General features: G+C 45.3%; 3 protein-coding genes across 33 annotated transcripts; 2 read left to right on the forward strand and 1 right to left on the reverse strand.

Moving 5' to 3' along the window:
• Nucleotides 1-264: 264 nt before the first annotated feature.
• Nucleotides 265-6,791, reverse strand: LOC147254052 (uncharacterized). Of its 2 annotated transcripts, none has more exons than XM_086215496.1 (6): nucleotides 6,568-6,791; nucleotides 5,527-5,565; nucleotides 2,821-2,853; nucleotides 2,698-2,736; nucleotides 2,452-2,583; nucleotides 265-1,188 (listed from the first exon to the last, which is right to left on the reverse strand). In XM_086215496.1, exons 1-6 carry the CDS (start codon nucleotides 6,580-6,582, stop codon nucleotides 1,108-1,110), a joined length of 339 nt encoding a protein of 112 aa, XP_086071622.1. In that variant the 5' UTR covers nucleotides 6,583-6,791; the 3' UTR covers nucleotides 265-1,107. The 2 variants fall into 2 exon arrangements, with proteins under 2 accessions (XP_086071622.1, XP_086071621.1); XM_086215495.1 differs by having other exon boundaries at nucleotides 265-1,191; nucleotides 6,568-6,780.
• Nucleotides 6,792-7,615: 824 nt separating this feature from the next.
• Nucleotides 7,616-11,074, forward strand: get1 (guided entry of tail-anchored proteins factor 1). Its single transcript, XM_086215067.1, has 5 exons — nucleotides 7,616-8,377; nucleotides 8,788-8,953; nucleotides 9,460-9,527; nucleotides 9,914-10,028; nucleotides 10,713-11,074. The coding sequence occupies exons 1-5, from the start codon at nucleotides 8,288-8,290 to the stop codon at nucleotides 10,784-10,786; spliced, it is 513 nt and encodes a 170-aa protein (XP_086071193.1). The 5' UTR covers nucleotides 7,616-8,287; the 3' UTR covers nucleotides 10,787-11,074.
• A 1,316-nt stretch (nucleotides 11,075-12,390) lies between these two features.
• Nucleotides 12,391-23,628, forward strand: sh3bgr (SH3 domain binding glutamate-rich protein). 30 transcript variants are annotated; one of them, XM_086215497.1, is made up of 12 exons: nucleotides 12,391-12,551; nucleotides 13,666-13,851; nucleotides 13,979-14,059; nucleotides 15,196-15,288; nucleotides 16,281-16,418; nucleotides 16,851-16,877; nucleotides 18,017-18,040; nucleotides 18,390-18,416; nucleotides 19,867-19,893; nucleotides 21,887-21,919; nucleotides 22,278-22,339; nucleotides 23,160-23,628. In XM_086215497.1, the coding sequence occupies exons 1-11, from the start codon at nucleotides 12,507-12,509 to the stop codon at nucleotides 22,293-22,295; spliced, it is 699 nt and encodes a 232-aa protein (XP_086071623.1). In that variant the 5' UTR covers nucleotides 12,391-12,506; the 3' UTR covers nucleotides 22,296-22,339; nucleotides 23,160-23,628. The 30 variants fall into 30 exon arrangements, 29 of the variants coding, with proteins under 29 accessions (XP_086071623.1, XP_086071625.1, XP_086071624.1 ...); XM_086215499.1 differs by having other exon boundaries at nucleotides 16,281-16,403; XM_086215498.1 differs by having other exon boundaries at nucleotides 16,284-16,418.
• The last annotated feature ends 44 nt before the right edge of the window (nucleotides 23,629-23,672 follow it).

Consider the following 23,672-nt stretch of genomic DNA (forward strand, 5'->3'; position numbering starts at 1 on the left):
TTGAAAGACACCAACGAGAGCAGAGATTACAGGCGCATTTACCTGAATACGTTTTACAGTTTAACCAATATTTACCACCTGCAGGTGTCCCAGGTTTTAGTCTACAGACGAGAAGAGCAGTTCTTACTGCCTCCATCCATGTAAACAAAAACATATCAAATCCTAATAGAACTGCAAGTTATTACCTTCTCTACCCACCGACCAGTGCACCAAACGTGATCCACAGACAGCAAGACTACACATAACCCATTAAACCCAGAACACTTCAGAGAAAAACCCAGTTTAATTGGCATTTTATACCGTTAATATCAAAAAACAAGGAGGAAACTGAATTAAAACCGAAGAAACTTTACAGTGGTACGGACATGCCAAACCACAATGAATACGCCCACTTTTGTGGAATTCATATACATCGACTTTGGTGACAATACAGTTAGCGAGATTTGTGTCGTTTGAGCGTACCTGAGAGCAGCAACTGTCCTCATATGTACCATCAATGACCGACTACACATGGAAAATGCAACATTGTGACTGAGAGGGGGCAAAGCAGTTTAACTGCAGTTTTACATGTTATAATGCCACAAAAGGGGGGAGAGAAAAAATAAAAATAAAGCCAAACAATTCCAGTACTGATGAACAGGATTTAAGTGGACATGGTTAACTACAAGTTACATATCGTAGAACACAAGTAAATCATTCAGATCCCTATCAAACACAGAAGTATAACAATGTATTGAATTTTAAAAACAGTAAGGTTACAAAATCCCTCCAGAGGTCTCAGGTAAACTCCCAGAGTTGAACATCAAATTCCTGATAAAGGCATGGCTACATGTCACGTAGAAAACTACAACCTAGAAGCGAAATAACAAGCTGGAGATGAAGAGAGAGAGAAAAATACAATGGAAAAAAAAAAAAAAAACCCCAACGAAAAACTTTCCCTTCACAGAAGCCATGAAACTGAATGAAATTTGTAGTATTTTTTGATGCATTCTGCATTCATATCCCTAAAAACATTGCTTTCTTAATAAAATAGCAGATAAAAAATATTCTCTGCACTGTACAAGAAAGGAGGTTCAGGGAGCTCCGGCAAGTGAGTTTAGGGTGTTACTACTCTGCAGCTTTTTCCTCTTCTTCAGCTTTGTCCTCTTTCTCTTCTTCTTCCTCCTCCTCCTCTTCTTCTGGAGCAGCCTGCTGGAGGATTAAACAATGGCTTTAACACAGGTGCAGCGCAAACAAATAGCATGTGTGAGAGGTCGGAGTGTCGTGCAGCACGAGCATCACAGCGAGATACGCGTTTGTGTTTTCTTTTATATCCGTATCTCTTATGTGCAGCATGAAAAACTCCCTGCGCTCGCGTTTCTGGAGTTTGCATGAATTACGAGCGAGAGGCTGAGGACGTCGTTGGCAGCCGGGTTTGACCTCCACTGTCGCACTTTCACATCCCACTGATGTTCACATTGTTGCACTTCGGAATTCATGAGCGACCAAAGTCGATAACTTGTGGGAGTCCGACTAAAACCGGAACTTTTAGAATTCACGTCAACGCATTCGTCCGACTGAGAGCGGACTCACTCACTCGGTCTAAGCTCTCTGCTCGTGTTCCACAGGCGCCGCAGTGGAATTTCTGGAGTGAAGAGGAGACATACAGCACTGCAAAGTTGTCAACTTTTCTTTATACAGTCCAGTGGCAATGTTTCACTGGTGACACCGCCCAGCACGAGTGCAGTAGGTGACACAGAAGGTCATTAAGAAGGAAACTGATTTACCACCAGCATTAAGGGGACATACCTCCTCCTCCATACTTTCATCAACACACCCACCGATTGCCAGGGTTACGTTCTGTGTGATCCATGTGTTCTTTTTGTCATTTAACAGAGGAACCATTGGGGTGTGGCTAGCTAAATATTTCTGACTGGTTGAGTGCTCGCAGCATTTAGTTTCACCTGCCTAATTTAGCCTGCAGGAACAAGCTCACTGCTTTTTTCCCCCACAAGTGTCAGGATGCTAACATTAGCGGTAGCCTCTACAGCAACAAGCTCTGCTAGGCCTGCTGCTTCTGGACATTAAAGCGCATTAAAAACAGAACCCTCGGGTTTCGGGTCACCGCAACACGATCTATGATGATAAATGGCCGACCAAGGATGGAATCGACACATGCCAACACTGTTCCACACTGGTAGCAGTTAGCATAACCAAAATTAGTTTCAGTGTAGGTTAACAATAGCATGGCATTAGTACCGTGACAGAATTGAACACGCTAAACACACGTCATCTACCTAACCAGCACAATCTTCCCAGAACGTCCGGCTGCAGTGGAAACGCAGACAACAGTGGGCCACAGGAACCTTTTAGTTCCTTGCAGTGAAGTTCCTGGTACTTTTGGCTGAGCTGCAGCCATAGCGTACCATGAACTCCCCAAGTCAGAGCTGTGTGGACACATGGTTGCGTTACCTCCTCAGCTTTAGCCTCTCCATTTTCAGCGGAGGCCTCTGGTTCTGGCTCAGGCTCAGGTACTTCTTCTTTCTTCTCCTCCTCTGACTTGGGCTTTGCTGCCTCTTTCACCTTTTTGTTCTTGGGAGTTGCCTGTGGCGTCAAAGACAAAGCGAGAGGCAAATCACGCACGGGCAGATAAGCAGATCAGAGTGATGAGGCTCACATAGGATGCATCTGGTGCTTTAGCGCCCTTGAAGGTTTTACCTTTGTCTTCTCTTGCGGTTCTGCTTTAGGCTGCTCTCTCTGTGACACACACAAAATATGATTATCATGCTACACCAACAGAATACAGAGAGTCAAATCCTGATGTATTAAAGGGACACTTACGCCTAACGACAATCTGTTAGACCTTCTCTTGGCCTGCATGAGAAATAAAACAACTGTTAATTTGCTCAAAAGAATTGAGAAATGCGACAATGACAGACAAAACTGTTAATAAAATGTATGAACATGATTATTGAAGGAGTTTACTTCATTAAAATGTTCAAGCACATCCTTATCTAGCGCATTTATAAACCTCATCCTGTTTTTCCGATACTGTCATGCGTGCCGTCTCTGCTTGTTCTCACATGTCATCCGTTTCCTGTCCGTCCTGGAATAGGAACCCCCTCCTCTGCTGCTTTTCCTGAGGCTTATAACAGTTTCCCCCAGTTGAGAATTATATTATGAGGACTTTCCTTGTCTGACTCCTGGGTCTAATGATGAATGATGCTATAAACCCCCTGAGACACTGAACTGAACAAATAAAATTAAATCTGACGCGGAGTCTTGCTGTGGCAGGGTGGAGGATTCCAGAAGCTTTGGCAAACACGTCAATAAACATTAGACCTCATGTTATTTACTCCACTTCAATGTTCTTAACTGATGGACGACAAAGATTTGAGTCTAAAAGTAGAATACGAGACCGCAGCCGACGATACTGGCTCGTCACAGGCAAATGTGCTGGAGTGCAACGTCCCATCCTTCGGTATACATTATCATGTTTCTATGTAAAGAACAATTCAGGAAATAAATTCTCTGAAATTATTAAATTCCGAGCAAATTGTATTATTTCAGCTCACTGGTGTAATCACAGACGAAGGTAACTGGAGTCTACATCCGAGTCGTTGTTGAAACAAGGATATTGATGAAGACATATTGATTCTGGAGATTTATTCTACCAGCTGCAGGCCTCAAAACCAGTTCTTTACATATCTTCGGTGTTTGATATCTGCATTTATGGGGTCATGGCAAAAGAAATCAATGTGAATTTACAGAATGAGCTGAAAAAATCTTTCTGTCCAGATGTTGATCGTGGAGTTCCTTACTGTCTCATATCAGTATTTTCCTCTAAGATCCTGCGCCACTGCAGCCCTGAACACATTTTTTACTCACTGCTAAATGATCACCAGTGACCACACACCTCACACTGGCAAGGCTGCACACCTCAGTGGGAGTTATTTTTTTCAAATCTCACAGTAAATTTTTCACGTTTTTTTTTATTACCTACATGTACATCGGTGGAGGGAGATTTTCATTAAAAAGAACCACACGCAGCAAAACAAATAGAAACTTTTATCCGAGACACTCATAACCACAGAGATGAGCGGAACTGACAGCACCAAACTGCAGATTGGAGTGGAGACCACAGAGGCTGCTTGATGAATAGCGCCCTCTGGAGGCAGAACAGCTCCAGCCCAAGCCTGAGTCCTTGTTCTGGTACTACAGAACACCACCATCCTTACAAGCTCAGTATCTTCAAGTATTCAGGTATTTTCTTTTAAAGATTACCAGCCCATTGCTTCACCCGCAGGACCAATTAGCAGCCACAAAACAAAAAGATTTTTCTCTCTCTCCCAGGAAAACAAACACACAAAAAAAGCAGTTGTTAATCTGCTGATGCGTGCGCTTTTAAACTAGACTTTGTTTTACTTGTACGATTGTTTGCTGGGTTGGACGTTTTATCCCTGTGCTCGATTTTTGTGAAGCCCTTTATGGTACAGATTGATGGACAGAGCTCTGTCAAACTAACCGACCACCACAACCGAAGTCCATCCCTGAAATATCGCAGGACAGCCGATCACAACGGTGACGACCTGCTGATTCCAGAAGCTAAATGTGCCGGAGGATCATTTTAAATGAAATACCGAGATGCTGCAGAGGAATGTTACAGGCGCAAGAAAACATCCCGAACGTTCTAATTACTTTCGCAACAAACAATCTCAACATCAGTGAAAATATTTGGACACAAAAATGCGCAGCCCTGAAACACGGCGATGGCTCCCTCATCCGGAGAGGCGGATCGGCTCGCACCCGCTGTTGCTCGTCAGGGTTAATTTGGCAGATACTTTCCCTGGAATAGCTCAGCGTGCTGGAGCAGGCTCCCCGACACAGTCGACGTATTTCATTGTGCTGTTTTATCACAGACTGGATGTGGTCAATAATTCATAATCTATTTATGTGTGCTTTGTTTCATCATTTTAATTGTCCTTTATTTTAAAGTGGCCATAAAGGAGGCATGAAAATTGATTTTTTTCCCTGACAGATCCAGCCGATATCATGTTTGAAAAGTTTATACTGAAAAACACATCAACAAAAGGGAAATATGAAAAAAAAAAAACCAAAAACAAAAAACCTCTCCATTTCCAAAACACTAAGAGAAGCCCACCGCTCACGCCGCCAGATCAGAAACAACCACTCATCCTGAGTCGCTGCATCAAACCGACTGGAGCGGGCCTGGGAGGCCAATCCAGGCTCTTCAACTCCAATCAAGGTTTTATTGTTTTATTTGATTCATGGCCTCAGTATTCCTCTTCTCTTGATCTGTGTGCATTCGTCTCAGAACCTATGTTACTTATTTCAGCCTCTAGTGAAGCACTCCTAATCTATTGAGCTCTTGGAGTACAGCCGGGCTCCAGGCTGCTGTATGCTGTCATCAGGCTGGTCGGTCCGCCACAAAAACAACAACAACAACAACAACAACAAATACAGAAAAAACAAAAACAAAAAACGAGGCTGTTGAGCCAAATAAAGAAACATCCCCTATCAACCAACCTCTGGCGCCTTTGCATCTCCATCTGCCCCAGCGTCAGCCTGAGAGAGAGAGAGCGAGAGAGATTAATAAGGCAGGAACAACAACCATTCATGAGGGAGCGAAAGTGGGTGTGTATGCAAAGGGGGGATGGGCACCTCTCCCTCCCCTTAAGTCACAATATAAAATTATGCAATCTCCTCAGTGGGGAGGGGAGGACGACGCGTATCAAAACGTAATAATTCACCAAATCAATAATCCTCTTGTTGGAACTCAATCGTCACCAAGCAACGCGGCACATTATTGACGACAGAAGCGTTTTAGCGGCGAAAGCACGCCGCCGGAGCTACTTTGAGAAGTCGGGTCGCCCCACCTCCACACGCGCTCCTCCGTGCCCCGGCAGCGAGGAGCCCACAAAAAGCCTCTAATGTGCTTGTACGTGCGTCTCTGTCTTTACAAAGAACCAGCTGCCATGATGACGCTCCTTAAGAAAGGACTGTGCACCTCAAGGGTGACGCGCACCGGGACGCGCAGGATAGAGGTCAAAATACCGATTCTGTGCCTTCTAACTCCAATAACTCGACACATCCCGAGCGCAAACAGTTGCATTAATAGCGCCTTACGCAATCCGCACAAGTTGAGGCGTCCAGCGGCGTTCGCTCCAGAGATTTTCAAACGGCAACCTGTGCATCGACGGTGGTTACACCCCTTTGTTTGATCTCGTTACGCAGCAAAGACGACTTCACCACACAGCCACATTCCTGTTTTCACAGTCGAAATAGCGCACGGCGGCACCGGAAGGGAGCCTACAAACTTGCTGGGTTAAAAACCACGCCGCACTGGACCAAGTAAAAAGGCGCCACTTCCCTGAATCAACAGGGTCGACGACGCAGAGCCGAACAGGACTTCGTGTCCACGCTCGGACACGCCGCCGTCGCCGCGCACACACATGCAGCCCTGCAGCTGGCAGGCACGTTTAATCCTACATTACAGCTCATTTATAATACGCTTTTCTTTCAAGTTTATATTCAAGATCAGATTTTTTTTCTTCCTCCACAACTTACCTTTCTTCTAACCATTGTTGTTTCGGCAGTTCGGTCGAGATACCAGGAACAATGCAGCCTTTCACAGTTTTAGGAAACTAGATGAAGTCAGACCCACACCTACTTCAGCCTACACCTCCGCAGTAGTCTGTATAACTTCACATAAACGTCCGACCCAGTACCAGAACCAGCTCTAACCGGATTGGGTCTCCTTTCCAGTGCAATTCATGTCTTATCCTACCAATCTAGCAGGAAGCGCTATCCCCCGCCCCTTGCGTCCAGTGATTGGCTTTCAGGTCGAGGCAACACATTTTTGAACCATAGCAACTTACCTGTGTGGACAGGACTGAGTGCCAATCAGACAACTCTCATGACTTGTTCCCAGGGTGTGTGCAAAAAAAAAAAAAAAAAAAAAAAAAAAAAGGAAATTGAGAAGAAAAAAACCCATGGCAATTATATAAATGGATAATATATAAAAGAAGAATTCATGCAGAAGCCTTGAATGTTGTATTTCCCTGTCTGCCGTCTGCATTGCTTTATTGTTGGAGAAGCTGTCAGGCATGCTGGGATTTATCAAGGTATCATGTGACGCATCCCTTTTTATTAAAATATTAATAGTGATATCTTAATGTGAGCGTCTGACTCCCACATGCGGTATGTATAAATACTGCTTTTATTTTTTTTAATTCTTTATCGCTAAATTACTATCAAATATAAGTACTACACTTGGATAATAGTACACACTTCTTTTATATTGCATCTCGTATTTTCTGTAAAAAATTCGATGTAAATCCATAGCTGTTTCTCATACCACAAAATTTTGTGTAAAACCCCAGTATCACTATGAGTACTACACTTCGAATAGAGGACATAGTTCTTTTTACTGATCTGAATTGTCTCCTTAAGTCTCCATAAGTTTTTATAACCACATTTGAGGGACCATTTAAAACAAATATTGGCTGATTGACTGAATTTTTCTCTATCATTAAAAAAAAAAAAAAAATCCAATTCTTCCACCCGGTGACGTGACCTACCGTGACGTCCGTCGCGGGATGGTAGAGTTTGCAGTTGGCTTGCCTCCATGAACCGTCGTCATCCCAGGTGACTGCTAAGCAGGTGAGCGATCCTTGCTGATGGGATACAGGATTCCGCTGAAGAAGGGAGACTCCATGAGGTATTCGTAAGAGGAGCATCTTTCATGTCCAGTCCTTTGGTAGATAGGCCATCAAAATATTCATATTAAATACAGGAGGAGGCAAAATGCGATCAACAAAAAGTGTTTCCTATTATCTCAGTCCAGTGCTAATAAATGGAACCGAGCTGGAGTCTCTAGGCCACACAACGAGGAAACTAACGATAAGATAAATGTGTTTTTGATATATAAAAATATCAGAGGCAGACGTTTGCATTGAAAAAAGTCATTTAAAAAAACATTGAAATTAAAATATAGGAGGTATTAAAACGCATGTCTCCTATTATGGTGGTTCGGAGTCTCCGAGCCAAACAACTGAGAAGCCATTCAAAGATATAAATCTGTTTTTTCCGGGACGTGTGCGTTTGCTGGGTGGCGGTGAGGCGATGGAGGGTTCTGCTCCAGCAGGTGGCGGTATACTTGATTTAAATGGAGGATCGTGAGTAGAAGAAGAAGACAAAGGAGCGAGCGAGAAACAGGAGAAAAAACGTGAAGAAGAAGAAGGAAAAGGAAGACGAAGAAGAAGAAGTCGTCCAACGCGGAGGAAAGATGGCGGCTGGCTACGCCTGGTTTCTGGTACTGTTGTCGGTTTTTCTGTGCAACCTCATGAAAACTCTTCTGCCGAGCATCTCCTCTTTCGTAAGTAATAACCACTACCGTTCCACGCAGTGTTACTGTGTAACGTGCACATTAGCAGGCAGTCATTCAAGTTGTTGGCTCCACCTGAATCAGGTTTACTTTCGTCTAACACGGAATTAACATCGTTATTACGAATTTGACCCCCGGAAGCTCCAACCAGCACTGAACCACACACAAGAATCAGATGAGTGAATGAGTGGAACCTGCTGTCAAGGAAGAGTAAGAGTGTAAGAGTTTACACCATCAGTCACCTTAGAACCAACTTCACGAGTGATGTTCCATCCTGGTCATCAGGTCTCCCTGGAACATCGAGGAATGATTTGTTTCCGCCTCATCACTGTCTGGAGGTGCAGAAGTCACTCAGACAGAACCCCCTGTCCTCGCTGTAACGGCTGCTTTTGTCTCTCCAGTTGTCGAAGATGGTGCAGAAAGATGCCGAGCAGGAGAATGAGATGAGGGCAGAAATCCAGGAGATGAAGAAGGAGCAGTCCTCCATTAGCATGATGGATGAGTTTGCTCGGTACGCCAGATTAGAGCGCAAGATTAACAAGATGACGGACAGGCTGAAAACACACGGTAAGAAGCACAGAAGGTGATGGAGCAGACGTCAGTGTCCCAAACCTCCACAGAAGGTCTGAAAGGGTTTTGGACGGCACGGCTGTTAATCAGAATTGTTGCAGACTGCAGGCTAACCGATAGCTTCACCCTTGAAAGTCACGCGTCCCTCACTGAACAGTTCTGTTGGCTGGCAGCGCTGAGGTACAGCATCGGATGTGAGGAGGATGGCGGCCCTTGTGGCTCTTCTCTCCATGCTTCAGATACGCAGGGATCAACTTAAGAGACAGACATCGATTCACCAGCACTAAGCAGCTGTCAGATTAGCTTCAGCTTTGGCTTCATTATTATAAAATGCACCATGCAGTGTTATTAATTATAAATCCTGGTATTAGAAGTGCTATCAACGTCTCGTGCTTTCTATAAATAAAGTGGAACAAAATGGAAATGAAACAGGACTCTCAGCCCAACAGGCACCAGTTGAGGATCAGGAAGTTCTGATGTACGGTGTTTCCTCTCATTTACAGTCAAATCAAGAACGGCGCAACAAGCCAAGATGAAGTGGGTTGTGAACATCGTCTTCTATATCCTCCAGGTTGGTGCAAAGCAGTCCAGACACACAGGAAGACGCGGAACAGAACGTCTGACGGGAGCAGGTTCCCGTGTTGGTCTGTGGAGATCAACGTTGTTCTTAGTCTGCGTTTACATCTAGATATCAATACTGATATCAATACTGATATCAATACTGATATTGATACTGATATTGATACCAGAGCCCCGTTCATTTTGATGTTATGATCAAGGTTCCATTGTGAACGGATCTGGTATTCCCTCTCTCTTCATTTGCATTTGAACCTTCGTATTGATGGTAACTGTTGTGAGGTTAACGTTGCTTGGAACAGGACAACCACAGCTGCTGATGTTGCTGTGTGCGTGTGCGTGTGCGTGTGTGTGTGTGTGTGTGCGCGTGCACTTGCTCAGGCTGCTCTCATGATCTCCCTGATCTGGAAGTACTACTCTGACCCGGTGACGGTGGTCCCCAGCCGATGGATCGCCCCTGTGGAGCGCCTGGTGGCCTTCCCAACCGGAGTGGCGGGTAATCCGGCTCTCATTTGTAGTTGGTTCACGATTAAATTACTGCGGTACACGCAGGGCTCCTCCCGTCACGCCAGAGATGCTTGATAACATCGGCACGTCATTTTTTTTAAAGACATCTGTGGCGGTCTGGTGGCCGCTGCATTTCTGCCTGTTGTTTATGAACAGGCTACAATCAGCAATGAGCGTTTGCAAATGTTTTAGACGTGAGGAAAATGTCTGCTCTTACAAACTCACTTTGTTTATGTGTGTTTGTCGGTCTGAGCAAAATATAAACGTCACATCAACTTGCTTCTGTACGATGACGTCATCATCCAAAAAAACACTGATGGTGCACTCTCAACATTCTCGTGGTCGTCGATAACCAACTCTTGATCTTACTCTCAGCGAGACAGTTTTTGGATTAGCATGTTCCCTCTAGGATATCCTACCACGTTTGTGTTCACATGCCCCGTCCTGTCCCCGCCATCTCTGTTCGTACTGAGTGTGTGACTCAGCGCCACAAAGCAGTTTTAAGGTGTAAACACGTTTACAACACACTTCATTAAAACGACTAAGTTCAGAATACTTCACATACCGTGTACACAGCTGCGTCTTCCTCTGATTGTTGTCTTCATGTGGTAGATGTCAGTGTATTTCCACCCGTACCGACGTAGCCGCTGACGGCGCTCCTTTCCTCTTTCAGGTGGAGTTGGAATCACCTGCTGGTTGGTGGTTTGCAACAAAGTAGTAACACTGGGGCTCCACGCTGTCAGCTAGACACTACAGAAGCTACTGCACTGGCTCTCCAGATACTACAGTACTACATTCTTTTACTGAACATTGTATCAGTGAAAACTAGCATTTTGTTACATCGTACTTGGCGGTGGTCGGCGTGTCGACGCACATCGGTATTGCAACGTAACTTTGTGGTGATGTTGTGTTTTTGTTTTGATAATTTTGTCTTAAGTTGATTGTATGTATTGACTGTTTAATTTAAGAATGTAATGACTTGAAAGTGTATGTGAAGCTGTTTTTTATTTAAATAAAATAAAAGAAAGGCCTCGTTTTATTAAGACCTTGGAGTTGTGACGCAAAACAAGTTTCATCTCAGTATAATTGAACAGGAACATGAAGTACAGACACGTATTTCACTAGAATCATAAAATCAGACATCAGGGTCAGAGACTGTCACTCCACTGCTGATCATTTTGATGATGAAGTTTCTAGTTAAACTAAGTTCTCCTGCCTCCATCACTAACTGGTCTCTTTATAGCTGTTTTAAAAGGAAAGTTACAAAGTAACCTGGCAAGGAAGCAACAGTTAAATAAGATCATGTGAGAAGACACATCTGTGTCCAGATGCTGGTCCGGCCCTGGTCCAGGTCCTTTATGGATGTGCTGCTGTGTTGTTATACTGGAATTAACGTGGGCTTAAAGTCCTCGTTCCTGCAGGTTTCCGTTGAATCAAACTTGTGAGATGCTGCAGTGCCCCCGTGTGGCCAAGCTGCAGACTGCACCCTGGTGCTCCCCTTCAGGTAGATCGTCCTCTGCTGGAGGAAGAGAAGCCAGGAGGTTCAACCTGACACAGATTATCTTCACCTTCCATTTGCAGCCCCCCCCCCCCCCCCCGACCATGGCGTCCGTCCTTGCTACACATTTCTGGGATCTTGTGTCTGAGTGACTCAGTTTGATCCTCTGAGTCAGAAGAGTCAGAGTGTGAGAGGCAAGAAGTTCCTGACATCACCGTCCCCCTGGTGGCCTGATGACACTGCCGCATGACGTCATGGCAGCCTCCTCAACTAAGAAGGAGCCACGCTGGAGGCCATTTCCCTGTTCAACTCTGACGAGGGTGGAACCAACTTCTCTCAGGCCTAAATTTGATACTGGGGCCACTGAAGAATTGAAGCCCAGGAACAATTCACACCTTGGGGGTCACAAATGGGTTAAATTGTGGGATCAAGTTATATCTCATGGCCACAAATGAATGAGCGAGGAAGGAGTTACATCTTGTAGCCAGTAACTCATGGAGCAGTGGGACGCTCCCAGAAATGAATCAGAGTTGGGGAACATCTTATATTCTGAGGCCATGGGAGGGCTCTCACCAGACCCTCACCAGGCCCGAGTTCCTGCGCTTGGAAACCCAAGACCCGCAGCCTACAGTGCTGGTTAAGTGCTATTTCTGTCCATATATGCACCGGGCCAGGAGCGGGGGTCTAACTTGTGGGTCCCCTCCGCCGACAGACAGCTGAGGTTACCAATCAGTCGGAGTGGTGCTGCGCCTCCTGGGGCCAAACCACCAATCCTGCACTAAGTAGCCTGGAGACCAAAATAGCCCCCGTGTGTGTGTGTGTGTGTGTGTGTGTGTGTGTGTGTGTGTGTGTGTGTGTGTGATCTCAGTGCTATGTCTCCGTCCTGGGTGCGCTCTAATAATAGAGGGGGCTGCCTACTCCTTTAAGAGCCCACTTGTTGCTTTACTCTATTAAATACGTTCCAACAACATGGTGATCAAAGTCTTCCTCGCGTCTTCATCGGGATCCACTGCGGTAAGAACTCAGTTCGTCTTTCAGAACCCACTTTCAGGGTTCCCTCAGACCGGATCAGAACTCCCTCGACATTTCTGCGCCGCCTCCCGTTCGCACCCTTTCATCCATCTGTACGTTCCACACACGCTCGGACTGAGGAGTGTGTTCCAGTTGCGGAGCTCTCTAGAACAAGAACTCTCAGGTTTTCGTGATCTGGACCCCTGTTGTTTTGCGGTTTGATCCAGTCCAGGGGTGGCGCGGTGGCCCGCTTGGATCTGGATCTGTTGTGTCACACTAAAATACAGCGTTGGATTGCTGCGAGTGTTTGTGGAGGCCTTCACCCACCCAGCGGGGAAAGGTGCAGCTCCCCGGACTGTTTTTAGAAAGGAGTGCATGACAGTTCCCGACTGAAGGCTCTGGACCTTAAGACCCCCCATGAGTCATCGCCTCTTCTTCTTCTGCGTGTTTGGAATGTTAAAACCGGCTGCACCCAACACCCTTGTTCGATTTAGCTCTCATTTGCATGAGAATTAGATCTGAAATGTATATTTGGAAGCACATCGTTGAATTTGCTCTTTTATCACGAGGAGAGCCCGGAAGCCCACGTGGTCCTGGGTTCCGGGGTTTATCAAGAGATTGAAGTGGGAAAAGATTGATGGATCAACTCAAACGTGTATTTAGAGGGGGGGCCAGTGTGTCCCTGAGAAATATGATCAAAGGAGGAGGCACCCAGAGAGCTCACACCTGAGCACAGGTGAACATGGCCGCCTCCGCCCCATGTACCTTCACAGTGACCCATCACCAGGTTCTGAAGGTGATTCTGACCACATCTGACATCATCTAGCTGACCCATTAGGATGATGACATCACATTGTCAACCATTTCTAATTTCCTTTCACCACCAGGTGGCGCTATGACCAATTTCTGTCAAATTTTGACAGGTTCTTCCTTGGCCTAGGCTCCGCCCCTCCACGGTGGTTGGTGAACATCGACCTCAGTTTTTGCCTAATTGTTTGGACAGACTGATAATTGAGGAGGCGATCACTTCAGCCCTTTTCTCACGTCACTGTTGAATTTTTTTTTTAAAGTTTTGTTGTTGTTGTTGTTGTCGTTGTCGTTGTTGTTTTTCCTCCAGATCAAGAAGAAGCAGCAAGATGTGGTGGGTTTCCTGGAGGCTCTGAAGGTGGAGTACACCCAGCTGGACATCGCCTGCAACGAGGAGAACCGCATGTGGATGAGGCAGAACGTCCCAGAGGACAAGAAGCCCTCCAACGGCATCCCCCTGCCCCCTCAGATCTTCAATGAAGAGAGCTACTGCGGGGTGCGTGTGCAGTAACATCACCATGGAAACCAGAGTTTAACCCCCCGTGTGCTGCGAGCATGCAAGTAAGTCAATCATGGGCCAGAGGACGAAGCATTCAAGAATGTTTGTCCTTATTTTCATGCAGGACTATGAGACATTCTTTGATGCCAAGGAGGACAACTCCGTGTATGCCTTCCTGGGGCTGCCCCCTCCTCCCGGGTCAAAGGTCAGGACTCCTTTCTTTTCTTTTCTTCCCCATTGTCATTGATATGATTCCATTCTTTCCCAGTCCTGCGGTAGGCATCAACAGTTGAGTTTGCTGTGTTCTGAGTGTGGGAAGCCTCTGCAGAGCCAGAAATCCTGTCAACGTGATGAAAACCTGGACTGCGACGACTACATTTTTATTATTGAGTCATATTTACACCCCAAAGTTAAATAAACCAGAGTACGCAGATGAAGTGGCGCAGCTGTAACACGCCAGGAATGCAGCTGAGAGCAGCGTGTTGTCCCCAGCCCAGCGGCTCTCATTCACAGACACAGTTAAAAGAATACGTTTTGGTTTCATCATTTTAGATTTAATAAACCAGAACCTTGCTGGAAAACACGTGTGAAGGTTCTTATATCACTGAGCCTGTTCACATGTTCAGAAAAAACTGTTTACAGTTTGTTTTTGTTTTTGTTTTTTTTAAAAGTTCATTCTTGTTTTCACGTGCAGGCGACTTTGACTCTCAGATGCTCGATAAAATACACGCAGAGGCAAATTCTGTCATTGTTCCTGGTGGTAGAATGGAAAAAAAAATACAAGAGGAAAAAAAGTTGGTGGTCTAAAATTATATCTTTGTTTTTTTCACACATCGAATGATGTCACAGCCGACCTCCGGATTGGTCTAGAAGGAGCGTACGGCTGTGTGGGCCATGTGGTCCCAGCTTCACCAGCAGCAGGGATTAGCTGCCCTTCCTCTTGGTATTTTAGAATAAAGAACACGCAAATATGAAGGAAGACGTCGCAGGTTTGACGTCGAGGAAGCCAGAGACGTCTGATGGTACCTGTCGGCCTTAAATCTGAACAGGTTCCTCAGGTTGGATGTGGACCTCTTGTGAGGGCGGCGGCAGGCTGGTGGTGCTCTAAAGCTTTTCTGCTTTAGACGATCACATGACTCATTGATTATGTGTAAAAAAAAAAGAAAAGAAAAAAAGAGAAGAACATAAAACAGTTAAACTTGTGAATGAAGTCTGTGCTGGCGTTTGTGTGTTACGACGGTGAACTTTCCTCTCAGGGTGGATAAGTGAAGCAGCCGCTAACTGTAAACCGCAGAGATGGCCTGGCTTCTGTTGGTCACCTTTGTTTTTCCCTCGATGCAGGAAGCAGTTCAGGCTGACAAGGCCGGGCTGATTGTGGAGAACGGGACCCACGGCGAGGAGGCGGAGCCAGAGGCGACCCCGGAGGAATCCACAGTAATGCTGCTCTGATCCATACTGGTCTCACTCTTTAACCTTGTCCTCCATTTTCCTTCTCTCCCAGCATAACCTGACTGACTCTCACCTTCCCTCAGGCGCACCTGTCAGTCACCGCAGTGACTAAAATGTTTGTGTCCCACTTTTAACATCACAATAACAAAATAAACCCCATTATCGTAACAACACGATGACGCTGCATGTTCAGGGTTGTTCCTGGAATCCTTCAAATATGCCAGTGTGACATCTTTTGTGTGTCACGGTGAATGAGACGTTTGTGTTGTTGTTGTGTTGTGGACGGAAGCCCAGGACTGACAAACTTCCTTCATTTTATCGCTTGTGTTTTCTTGAAGGCTGAAGTCTGATCTTGCTCAAATCAGCAGGATCCATGTTTCTTCACAAGTGTCTTGGGAAAACTCCTCAATCCCAGAGATATATTACCTGCCAGAATGGCCTTGGTTAGCTTGAGATAAATAAGTAATTACTTTGTCATTTTGAGGTAAAATATTTGCAAATATGTCCATCTGCTCAAGGCTTCCTAACAACTTTTCATCCATAAAAAAGAGGATTTTCTTCTTTTTGAATGTTTTAAACCTGCATGACATGTCTGAAGTCGTGAAAGCGCGGGAGCAACTCACATCCTGTGACAACAAAATACATGAGTTTGATTAATTTGCAACTTTTGCTGAGGTTGAGATCTTCATCTAACCCTCCAAGCAGGAACATTATTTCAGGTCTTCCTTCCTTCCTTCCTTCCTTCCTTCCTCTTTCCTCTCAGTTCCTTTTTTTTGCCCATGATATAAGAATTTGTGACGTAAACACACAATATCATTCCAGAGTTTTGATTTCATCAGCAAACTCCACTGGGAACTTCTAAAGTACTGCTTTTCCTTCTCTAATCTCCAGGAATCACCAACACCGTAATCCAGTCAGTTCTTTTTCCTTTGTCACCTCGATTATTTAATCACCAGTTGTTGTTTTCACTCCAAAAGAAGGAGGTGCCGGAGGCGGAGCAGAATGGGGATGCACATGAAGAGGAGGAGGCAGCTGAGGACGAGGAGGTAGCAGAGGAAGGCGCAGAAGGAGACGAGGAGGAGGAGGCAGGGGACGATGAGGTCTCAGAAAACACAGTAATTGCCACCTCCAGAGTGTCGTCCTGTTACCTTCTGTCTTAAATGTCTCGCTGACACCCATCCATCATTCCTGGAATGCTCCATTTCTCCCCTCAGCTTCTCCATCTTCCTTTTAATGTCGTCCTTTCCCTTTTTATTGAGCCTCCTTTTCTAGTTCCTGTCGCCCTTGTGCTGCCGTGTGTGGTTCTCTGGCTCTCTGGACACTCAAACTTCAGACTCTTTCTCTAACTTTTAAGCATCTCTTTGTTTCTAGTGCCATGTTTCACCCTTTCTTTGTGTTTTGTTCCTGCTGGTCTTGATAATCCAAGCGATGGATAGTGAATATCCATTTGCTGCTAAGTGTCCTGGTGTAGGTGTGTCAGTGAGTGTGTGTGTGCGTGTGTGTACAGTCAGAAATCGCTGATAGAATCTTCTCCTCTCTTCATCCAGGGCCACGCAGGGGAGGAAGAAGAGCAGGTATGTAGTTCAGATGCTTGTCTCTTCCTCTCCGCCCAGTCTCGTCTGCTTGCCATTGACTCAGAAATGTTGATGATGTTTTCTTTCTCTCAAATCAATTCATAGTTTGCTTCAATTCTCACCTGAGAGCCGGATTAGTTATCAAGTGTTTCCCTGAACCTTCCAGCTCATAGCGTAGAGGCGACTGATCATCAGACGGTTCCCATCAAGGTTCTCAAATCCTCTGAAACAGATTTCCTCCTGTAATTAGATACTTGAACAATTCACCAGGAGGTGAAACAGTGAAGGTTTGGAGGAGACTGCTGCTGAAAATGTCTGGTTTCCTTCTGTCACTACTTTACATATTTCAGTTTCTATACTGAATATGTTTTTAAATCAGTCACGAGCCTGCCGTCGATTCTAACCAGTAACATACAGGCAGATGTACAAAAAAGGAAAATAATAATAATGGGATGTTCTTAATTTGTTCTTACACAGCGAAGGACTTTTTCATCCCACATTGTTGTCTGACAGACAGCAGATAAGCCTGACGGTTCTATGTAGCTGCTTACAACTGCTATCTATCTGACATTAAAGTATTTGTAAGCCTGAGGAGCACAGTAGATGTCAGGAGAAAGGAGTTTCAAATAAGCATCAGGCTTTGCTTCCTCCCCATCAGACTAAATCCAGGGCTAAAAGAGTGGCACCATGTGTCAGACATTGGGCATGAAGCTCTTTTAATGGCCATCCTCTGTAATATTTAGGGTCCATTTTGTGCTCAAATCTCTGGGTGTTTTCTTTGCATCACCTCGACTGTCCGTCTCGCTGCTCTGAGGCAGCAGCTCATGCCTGATTTCAACCTGCTTTTGTTGTGAGAACGCAGCCACAAACCAGTCAGGCCAACAAATGGAACAGTTCTGACACCAGAGAAGACGACTTGTTACCATGTCCTTGTTTAAACTGACTTTTAACTCTCAGAGTTAAACACTTGGGTGCACAGCGAATACATTCACACCAATTTGAAATGAGATCCCCCATAACTCATCACACACATCTGTCATGACACCGCACTGATGTCTGTCTGCTTCCTCGTGCACGCGCCGTTCGGCATTTGACTTCCTCTTTGCCCTTTTGTCCATCTCTTGGTTTGCTTCCCCCAGGAGGAAGAGGATTTGCAGTCAGAGGTAACTGAGCGTCAGCGATCGACTCGTCATCGCGAGTGTGGGTTTGATGGTGCAGAGATGGAGGGAGGCTGTGTTGGTCGGGTGGGAGGGAGTTGATCGTCTTTGTTTGTTCCCACTCATCTGTGTACTCACGTCAAGACTTCACCCTTCTTCTACTTTGTGTTTTCCCTCTTTTTTTTCTCTTCTAACATCATCTTCCTCATTTCTTCCCAGTCCTGTTGCAGCTTCCCGACAACCTTCTAAAAGTTACCTTTTTAAGTCACGAGACTCCTCTATGTAGCGCATGCCTGTGGTGCTCCTTCTCCCGCTCCCCACAGCCTGCTGACCTGCTATCTGTTGTCTCCTCTAGGAGGAAGAAGAGCTGCGACAGCTTGAGGTAGATCCCTGTGATTTCCTTTCTCCTAGTCCTCCTCTCTTGGTCTTCTCTCTATTTTCCTGTGATTCACTATCCCTCTTTTCCTCTTTTCCAGTCTTTCAAACATTCCTTTAAGTTTGTCCACTAGTACATCTTATTTTATTGGAATTCGTCTGCATATAAGAATGCATAGTAAGTAAACTGTTGCAGTAAATGCAGCGGTTAGATGGACAGCATTTCAGAATGAGGTAGTAGAAAATGGAAACACCTGATTAAAGTACCACAAGATAAGGACAGTACTGCTCCAAGTACACGTCACCTCCTGCAGAGATGCAGTCATGATTACAGTCTGAACTCGAGGGGTTGTCAGGCAAACATTTTCTTCTCATGTAAGCGTCGCAATCTGTCAAGTAATATTTAAAATCCAATACAATGGAACCCCAGAGAAGCCATTCACATCTGGCCAGTGGATACGACTTGTTCCCACAAGATGATGAATACATCTCAAGAGTCCCGTGAACGTGTTTTTCTGCCCCTACGGTCGCTCCGGGGCGCCGTACTCCTCTGCCTCACACCAAGTGAACATTTGCGTGACTCCACCCTCTATTGTGAAGGTGTCGTGCACCCTCCTGGTGTGTGTTTGCTTCTGTGCATCCCTGCGTGCATTCACAGAAGCAAACACACACCTGAGCTGACATGCTCCCTGCCCTGCAAGGACCAGCTTCCAGTCCCCAAACACGACCAGTCAGTTTCACAGAGTTCCTGCCCACGTGGGGGTTTAACCCCAGAACACTAACGTTAAAATTAGTAACACCCCCACGAATGTCAAGCATATTTTACCTGATATAATGTTCCTGATAAAATATAGTTTTCATCAAAATATATTAAAGTACAACTAACACTGCATGCCAAATTGAAGTACTTCTCTTTAGTTTCCTAATATGCAATGTCACATCATATGAAAAGAGGTTCAGACAGCAGCAACACAATGAAAATCACGTGGCAAGAATCGTGTGGGTGAAACTCACCCTGCGTTCTCCTGCTTCAACATATTCTAGTTTCTCCGCATTTTAGAAGTCCAGTTGTCTGTGTCCTGCAGCTTCCCTGAGACATTCCAGCCTCTGCTTGATCTTTGAGCAAAAAAACCGCTCTGCTTTGCCTTGCCACCTTCCTCTGCACCTTTCTGTCTCCTCGTCTTCACACCTTTCTTGCAGGATCAAGATAAGAGGTAGCTCCCAGTGATTGGTGGCGTGTGTTTTTAGTCTTAGAAAGGTTTCAGTTTGGCCTCCTTCCTCTCTCTGTGCTGCACGAGCATGTAGATTCTCTCTGTGGAGTTGCTTGATCGTGTGCAGCATGATAGATCTGACAACCTCAGGTGGATCACGCAAACATGAATGATCTTGTTAGTTATTCTCACTCCTTGTTCTCTAACATTCACCTACTCAACACCACCTGATTTCATCTTCTGTAGGAGGAAGACGAGGCTGAAGTACAAGAGGTATATCTGGATGGGCTGTGTGTTGCTCGGTGTGACTCACGCTGTTGGGGTTTTAATGCACGAATGCCATACAAAGACTGTATGTGCAGGTTTATGCAGATTTCTTCTCCCCCCCCTCCCCCCCATTTTTATCCAAAGCAGTGAACATCATTATTGATGGGCGTGACTGGAGATGACATCACACAGTATTTGTTTTTAGCTCTGTGTCGTAGTGAATCATGCACGTTCACGGTATCTGCTGATCACCTTTCTGACTTGAAGCATGGGATCAGGTGGGACGATGTGCTGTTCAGACCTGCCTGTGTGCACATGAGCTGAAGTTTGACACGTTTTCTCTTTGGCTTTGTTGCACAAACACAGAAAGAGAACACCGACTTGAAAGCAAGTCGCGTGCTTGTCTTTTTTAAGATGCTGTGGCTATTGTTTTTGTCAAGAACACTGACTCAGCAAAGAGGATGTGACAAGTTCCAAAGATGGAGGGTGAGTGGAGGCCCTTCTCGGTTCTGAACAAACCTTTACACCACTTCCCCCCTGGACTACATGACTGTTCAGCTCCGGCTTGTTCAGCTCCGGGTGTATGACAGTGTTTTGGTACTGTTCATCTTAATGGGATCAAGTGATTGTGGTGTCTAATTATAGCTAATGAAGTCAAATCCCCTTGCACCTCAGTGAGAGTGTTGTTTACTTTGAGAGGCAAGTCATCAAATAACCCAGAGGGAGCAGCCAGCCAGGGCAGCGTGACTTATTGCACCTTAGTTTAAAGGGACAGTGCAACTTTTTGGGAAGTAATCTTATTGTTCATCGTCCCCCGAGCCAAGCGGGAAGAGAGAGAGCCGTCTCTGAGGACTATTAATTGCCCTGTGTATGAATGGTGCTATACAAATAAATTTGCCTTGCCTTGCCTTCTCTAGGGTGCTGAGACTGCTAATTAGCTTAGCACAGTTATTGGCTGTTGGTGGGAAGTGTTAGCATACTTCTATAAAAAGTCAAGAACGAGCTCAGGTTGTTGCCATGTCCAGCAGTAATCCTCCTCATCCTCACTTTCAAAGTTGGCCGCGATGAGGGGCAGCAGTCGCTCTTCTAGCCTCAGTTACCATGAGGGATTTGAGGCGCTGCGTCAAATCACTGCGCACAATCAGGAAAGTAGCTCCAGCGATATTCCTGCTTCTAAAATCACAGTGTCTTACAGATCAGAATTATACTGTAATTTCATAACGAACATGATGCTAAATCCTACATACATAAAAGCAGGCAAAGGCTGTTAGCATAGCGCTGTCAAATGGCATTAAATACACTTTTCTATCTAACACTTACCAACCACTACCATTCATCGTGCTAAGCTAACTAGCAGTCAGCTGGTCTGTGTGGGTCTTACCTCCCGGCATGTCGCTGTGTGCGCACAGGAGAAACATCCGGGTCAACCTTTTAGAATTTTGCAAAAAACCTTGGCTAGTTTGAGTTCTGTCACAGAATTCTGGTGGGCGGGGCTAAGCCCAGGATGCAGCAACAGTGCCCCTTTGAAATCACATCATAGCAAACAATTACATACATATATATATATATGTGTATATATATATATATGTATCTCGTTCGCTCAGAGTTTATTGTTACTCCACGTAGCCGAGGGGACCTGAGAGTGGCAGCATAAGAAAAGCAGAAGTGGTCGAGGACTGTCCTGTCTGATTTTAGGGAGGATGTCAAATAAGTGTTTTTTTTTTGTTGGCATCTTTAATATACAGTAACCTTCAGGATTTAAGACATGAAGTTATGTGCTGCTCTGTCTCATTAAGTGACTTTCTGGTCTCACCTCAGGATGGTCAGAGACCTCGAGGTTATTCGTTTATTTCTTCCCTCCTACCACCTTCTTGTTGGAATGATGTCTCGTGTATTTTTAACTCGATCGCACTGCAACCACTAACTTGTGAGGTCCTCTCACCTTCCTGCCATGTGGACTTGGCGAGCCTCACTTCACTGTTTCTTTTTTGTGTCAAAGGAAGAAGAAGAAGAAGACTTGGAAGAAACACAGGTATTGGATTAGAATCTAGGTTATGAAGTCGAGGTCCTGCCCGTGTTTGACCTCCTGGCAAGTCGAGTCAGGAGGAGAACACCCACTCAGCATCGTGATGGAGGATTGCTGTGGTTTGTTTGCAGCATCTGCTTTGCTCTTAATGTTGCGATTTAAAGCGTAGTCTTTTTTTTTTCTTGATTCCACGATGCGTCACCTCTTATCACTGAAAACAACATTGACTGCCATCATTATCCATTAAAAAAAAAATCAAAAAGGTCTTGCAGTTAATATAAATGCACATAAACTAGGAACAGCTGTATTTCATGGTTTTGCTTGTATGAATTTGTTGTCCATAAATGCATCTTTCTATTAACAGGAGGAAGAGGCTGAGTAGTTGACGCCAGGCAACAGTGAAGATGTCGATGCACTACGGTCCAGGTACAATTCAATCTTCCCTGCTGTGTTTTCCTTGCACCACTAGAGGGCAGTAAAACATTATGTCCACTGACAGTGAACCTCCCTGCAGCCTGGATGTTGTAGGCCCCCTGCTCTTCTATGCAACCAGATGAACTGAATCGATAAAAATGTTGTCAGGACAGTATTTTCGTTTTTGTGTGAGTGTGTTGTGTCTCTCGACCCTGGTACCCAATCAGAGGCCCCCATCCAACTACCCAGCGTTGTCTACATTATGTACTGGGGTGTCGTATTCACCATTCAGCCATATTATGTTCCTCCTTCACATATACAAGGCATCAGTCTGACTAACACAGACACTCTCCTTGCTTCACCTTGGTCTTTCAACTTGAATATGTTCAGTAAGAGGAATCTGAATAAGGCAGCAGCCTATTTGCCTTCACTCCTACCGTCTCCATCTGTAAGTAGAGCCTGGGGATCAGCTGGCGCCACAACTGAAACATCGCTCAATTCATCTTTTTTTCATTCCTCTGAGGCAGTGATGATGGTAGTAATAATTCTAATCTTTGAGTCCGTCTGTGCGCGCCAGGCATCTCTGACCCACTGAGGGGAATACACACATCGAGGAAGAGCAGACTTTGAAGGGGATGCAATGCTTTCCTCCCTCCTTCCCATAGCTGCCTCCCAAGCCCTGCGAGCCCCTGTCACGCTTTGTTAGAGGAAGCTGCTAAGTGAGCTTCACATGAGCCCCGGGAGGAGTGGGCACGCTGGGTGGCACAGTGGTGGTGGCTGCCTCAGCCAATCACACACAACTGGGAAATGTGTGACCTCTTTTCTTTTGCAGCCCGAAGGAACCTCCTGTGCTGTCTCTGCCTGACCCCTGATGCTTGACCCCCTCAGACAGACCCTCCACTCCTCTTCAAGGCAGCGCTGGAACCCACTGGAAACCTCTGGTCATGTGCACGAAGACGCTGCCAAAACGGAAAAGTCCACACCTGCAACCCCTCTCCCTTCCTTTAGACTGCAAAGATGACTTAATTTTTATATTTTGCGTTTACTGTAGGAGTAATGAAAATGTGCAGAGTAGCTTAGTGGTGCTAGTTCATGAGTACTGTAGCTTTTGTAAAATACAGTTGTTTTGTTGAACTCAAAAGTATTTCTCATGTTTTACTTTGACAAATTCTAGTTTTATAACACAAAGAGGCCGTGACCTTGAGAGAGAAAAAAACAACAACCTTGCCACAACTTTTGGCCTCCTTCAGTTTTAAAGGTTCAAAGCTGCAGTAAATAAAATCTTCTGTTATTTAATTACAGCACTTTTGTGATGTTCAGCTGAATGTGTTAACGCAAACTAAGA

The sequence above is a fragment of the Aulostomus chinensis genome, chromosome 10 (genome assembly GCF_037954235.1).
Source record: "Aulostomus chinensis isolate RoL2024-O1b breed Wild chromosome 10, RoL_Achi_v1.0, whole genome shotgun sequence".
NCBI classification, from domain to species: domain Eukaryota; kingdom Metazoa; phylum Chordata; class Actinopteri; order Syngnathiformes; family Aulostomidae; genus Aulostomus; species Aulostomus chinensis.

Excerpts from the sequence above, each read along its gene's own strand:
- LOC147254052 (XM_086215495.1), bottom strand. Across the intron at positions 2,584-2,697 it reads AACCGCAAGAGAAGACAAAG|GCAACTCCCAAGAACAAAAA; the intron begins GTAAAACCTTCA and ends TTGACGCCACAG. Across the intron at positions 1,192-2,451 it reads GAGAGGCTAAAGCTGAGGAG|CAGGCTGCTCCAGAAGAAGA; the intron begins GTAACGCAACCA and ends TTAATCCTCCAG.
- get1 (XM_086215067.1), top strand. The coding sequence starts at position 8,288 with ATGGCGGCTGGCTACGCCTGGTTTCTGGTACTGTTGTCGGTTTTTCTG. Across the intron at positions 8,378-8,787 it reads TGCCGAGCATCTCCTCTTTC|TTGTCGAAGATGGTGCAGAA; the intron begins GTAAGTAATAAC and ends TTGTCTCTCCAG. Across the intron at positions 10,029-10,712 it reads CTTCCCAACCGGAGTGGCGG|GTGGAGTTGGAATCACCTGC; the intron begins GTAATCCGGCTC and ends TTCCTCTTTCAG.
- sh3bgr (XM_086215497.1), top strand. The coding sequence starts at position 12,507 with ATGGTGATCAAAGTCTTCCTCGCGTCTTCATCGGGATCCACTGCG. Across the intron at positions 12,552-13,665 it reads CTTCATCGGGATCCACTGCG|ATCAAGAAGAAGCAGCAAGA; the intron begins GTAAGAACTCAG and ends TTTTTCCTCCAG. Across the intron at positions 18,041-18,389 it reads AAGAGGATTTGCAGTCAGAG|GAGGAAGAAGAGCTGCGACA; the intron begins GTAACTGAGCGT and ends TGTCTCCTCTAG.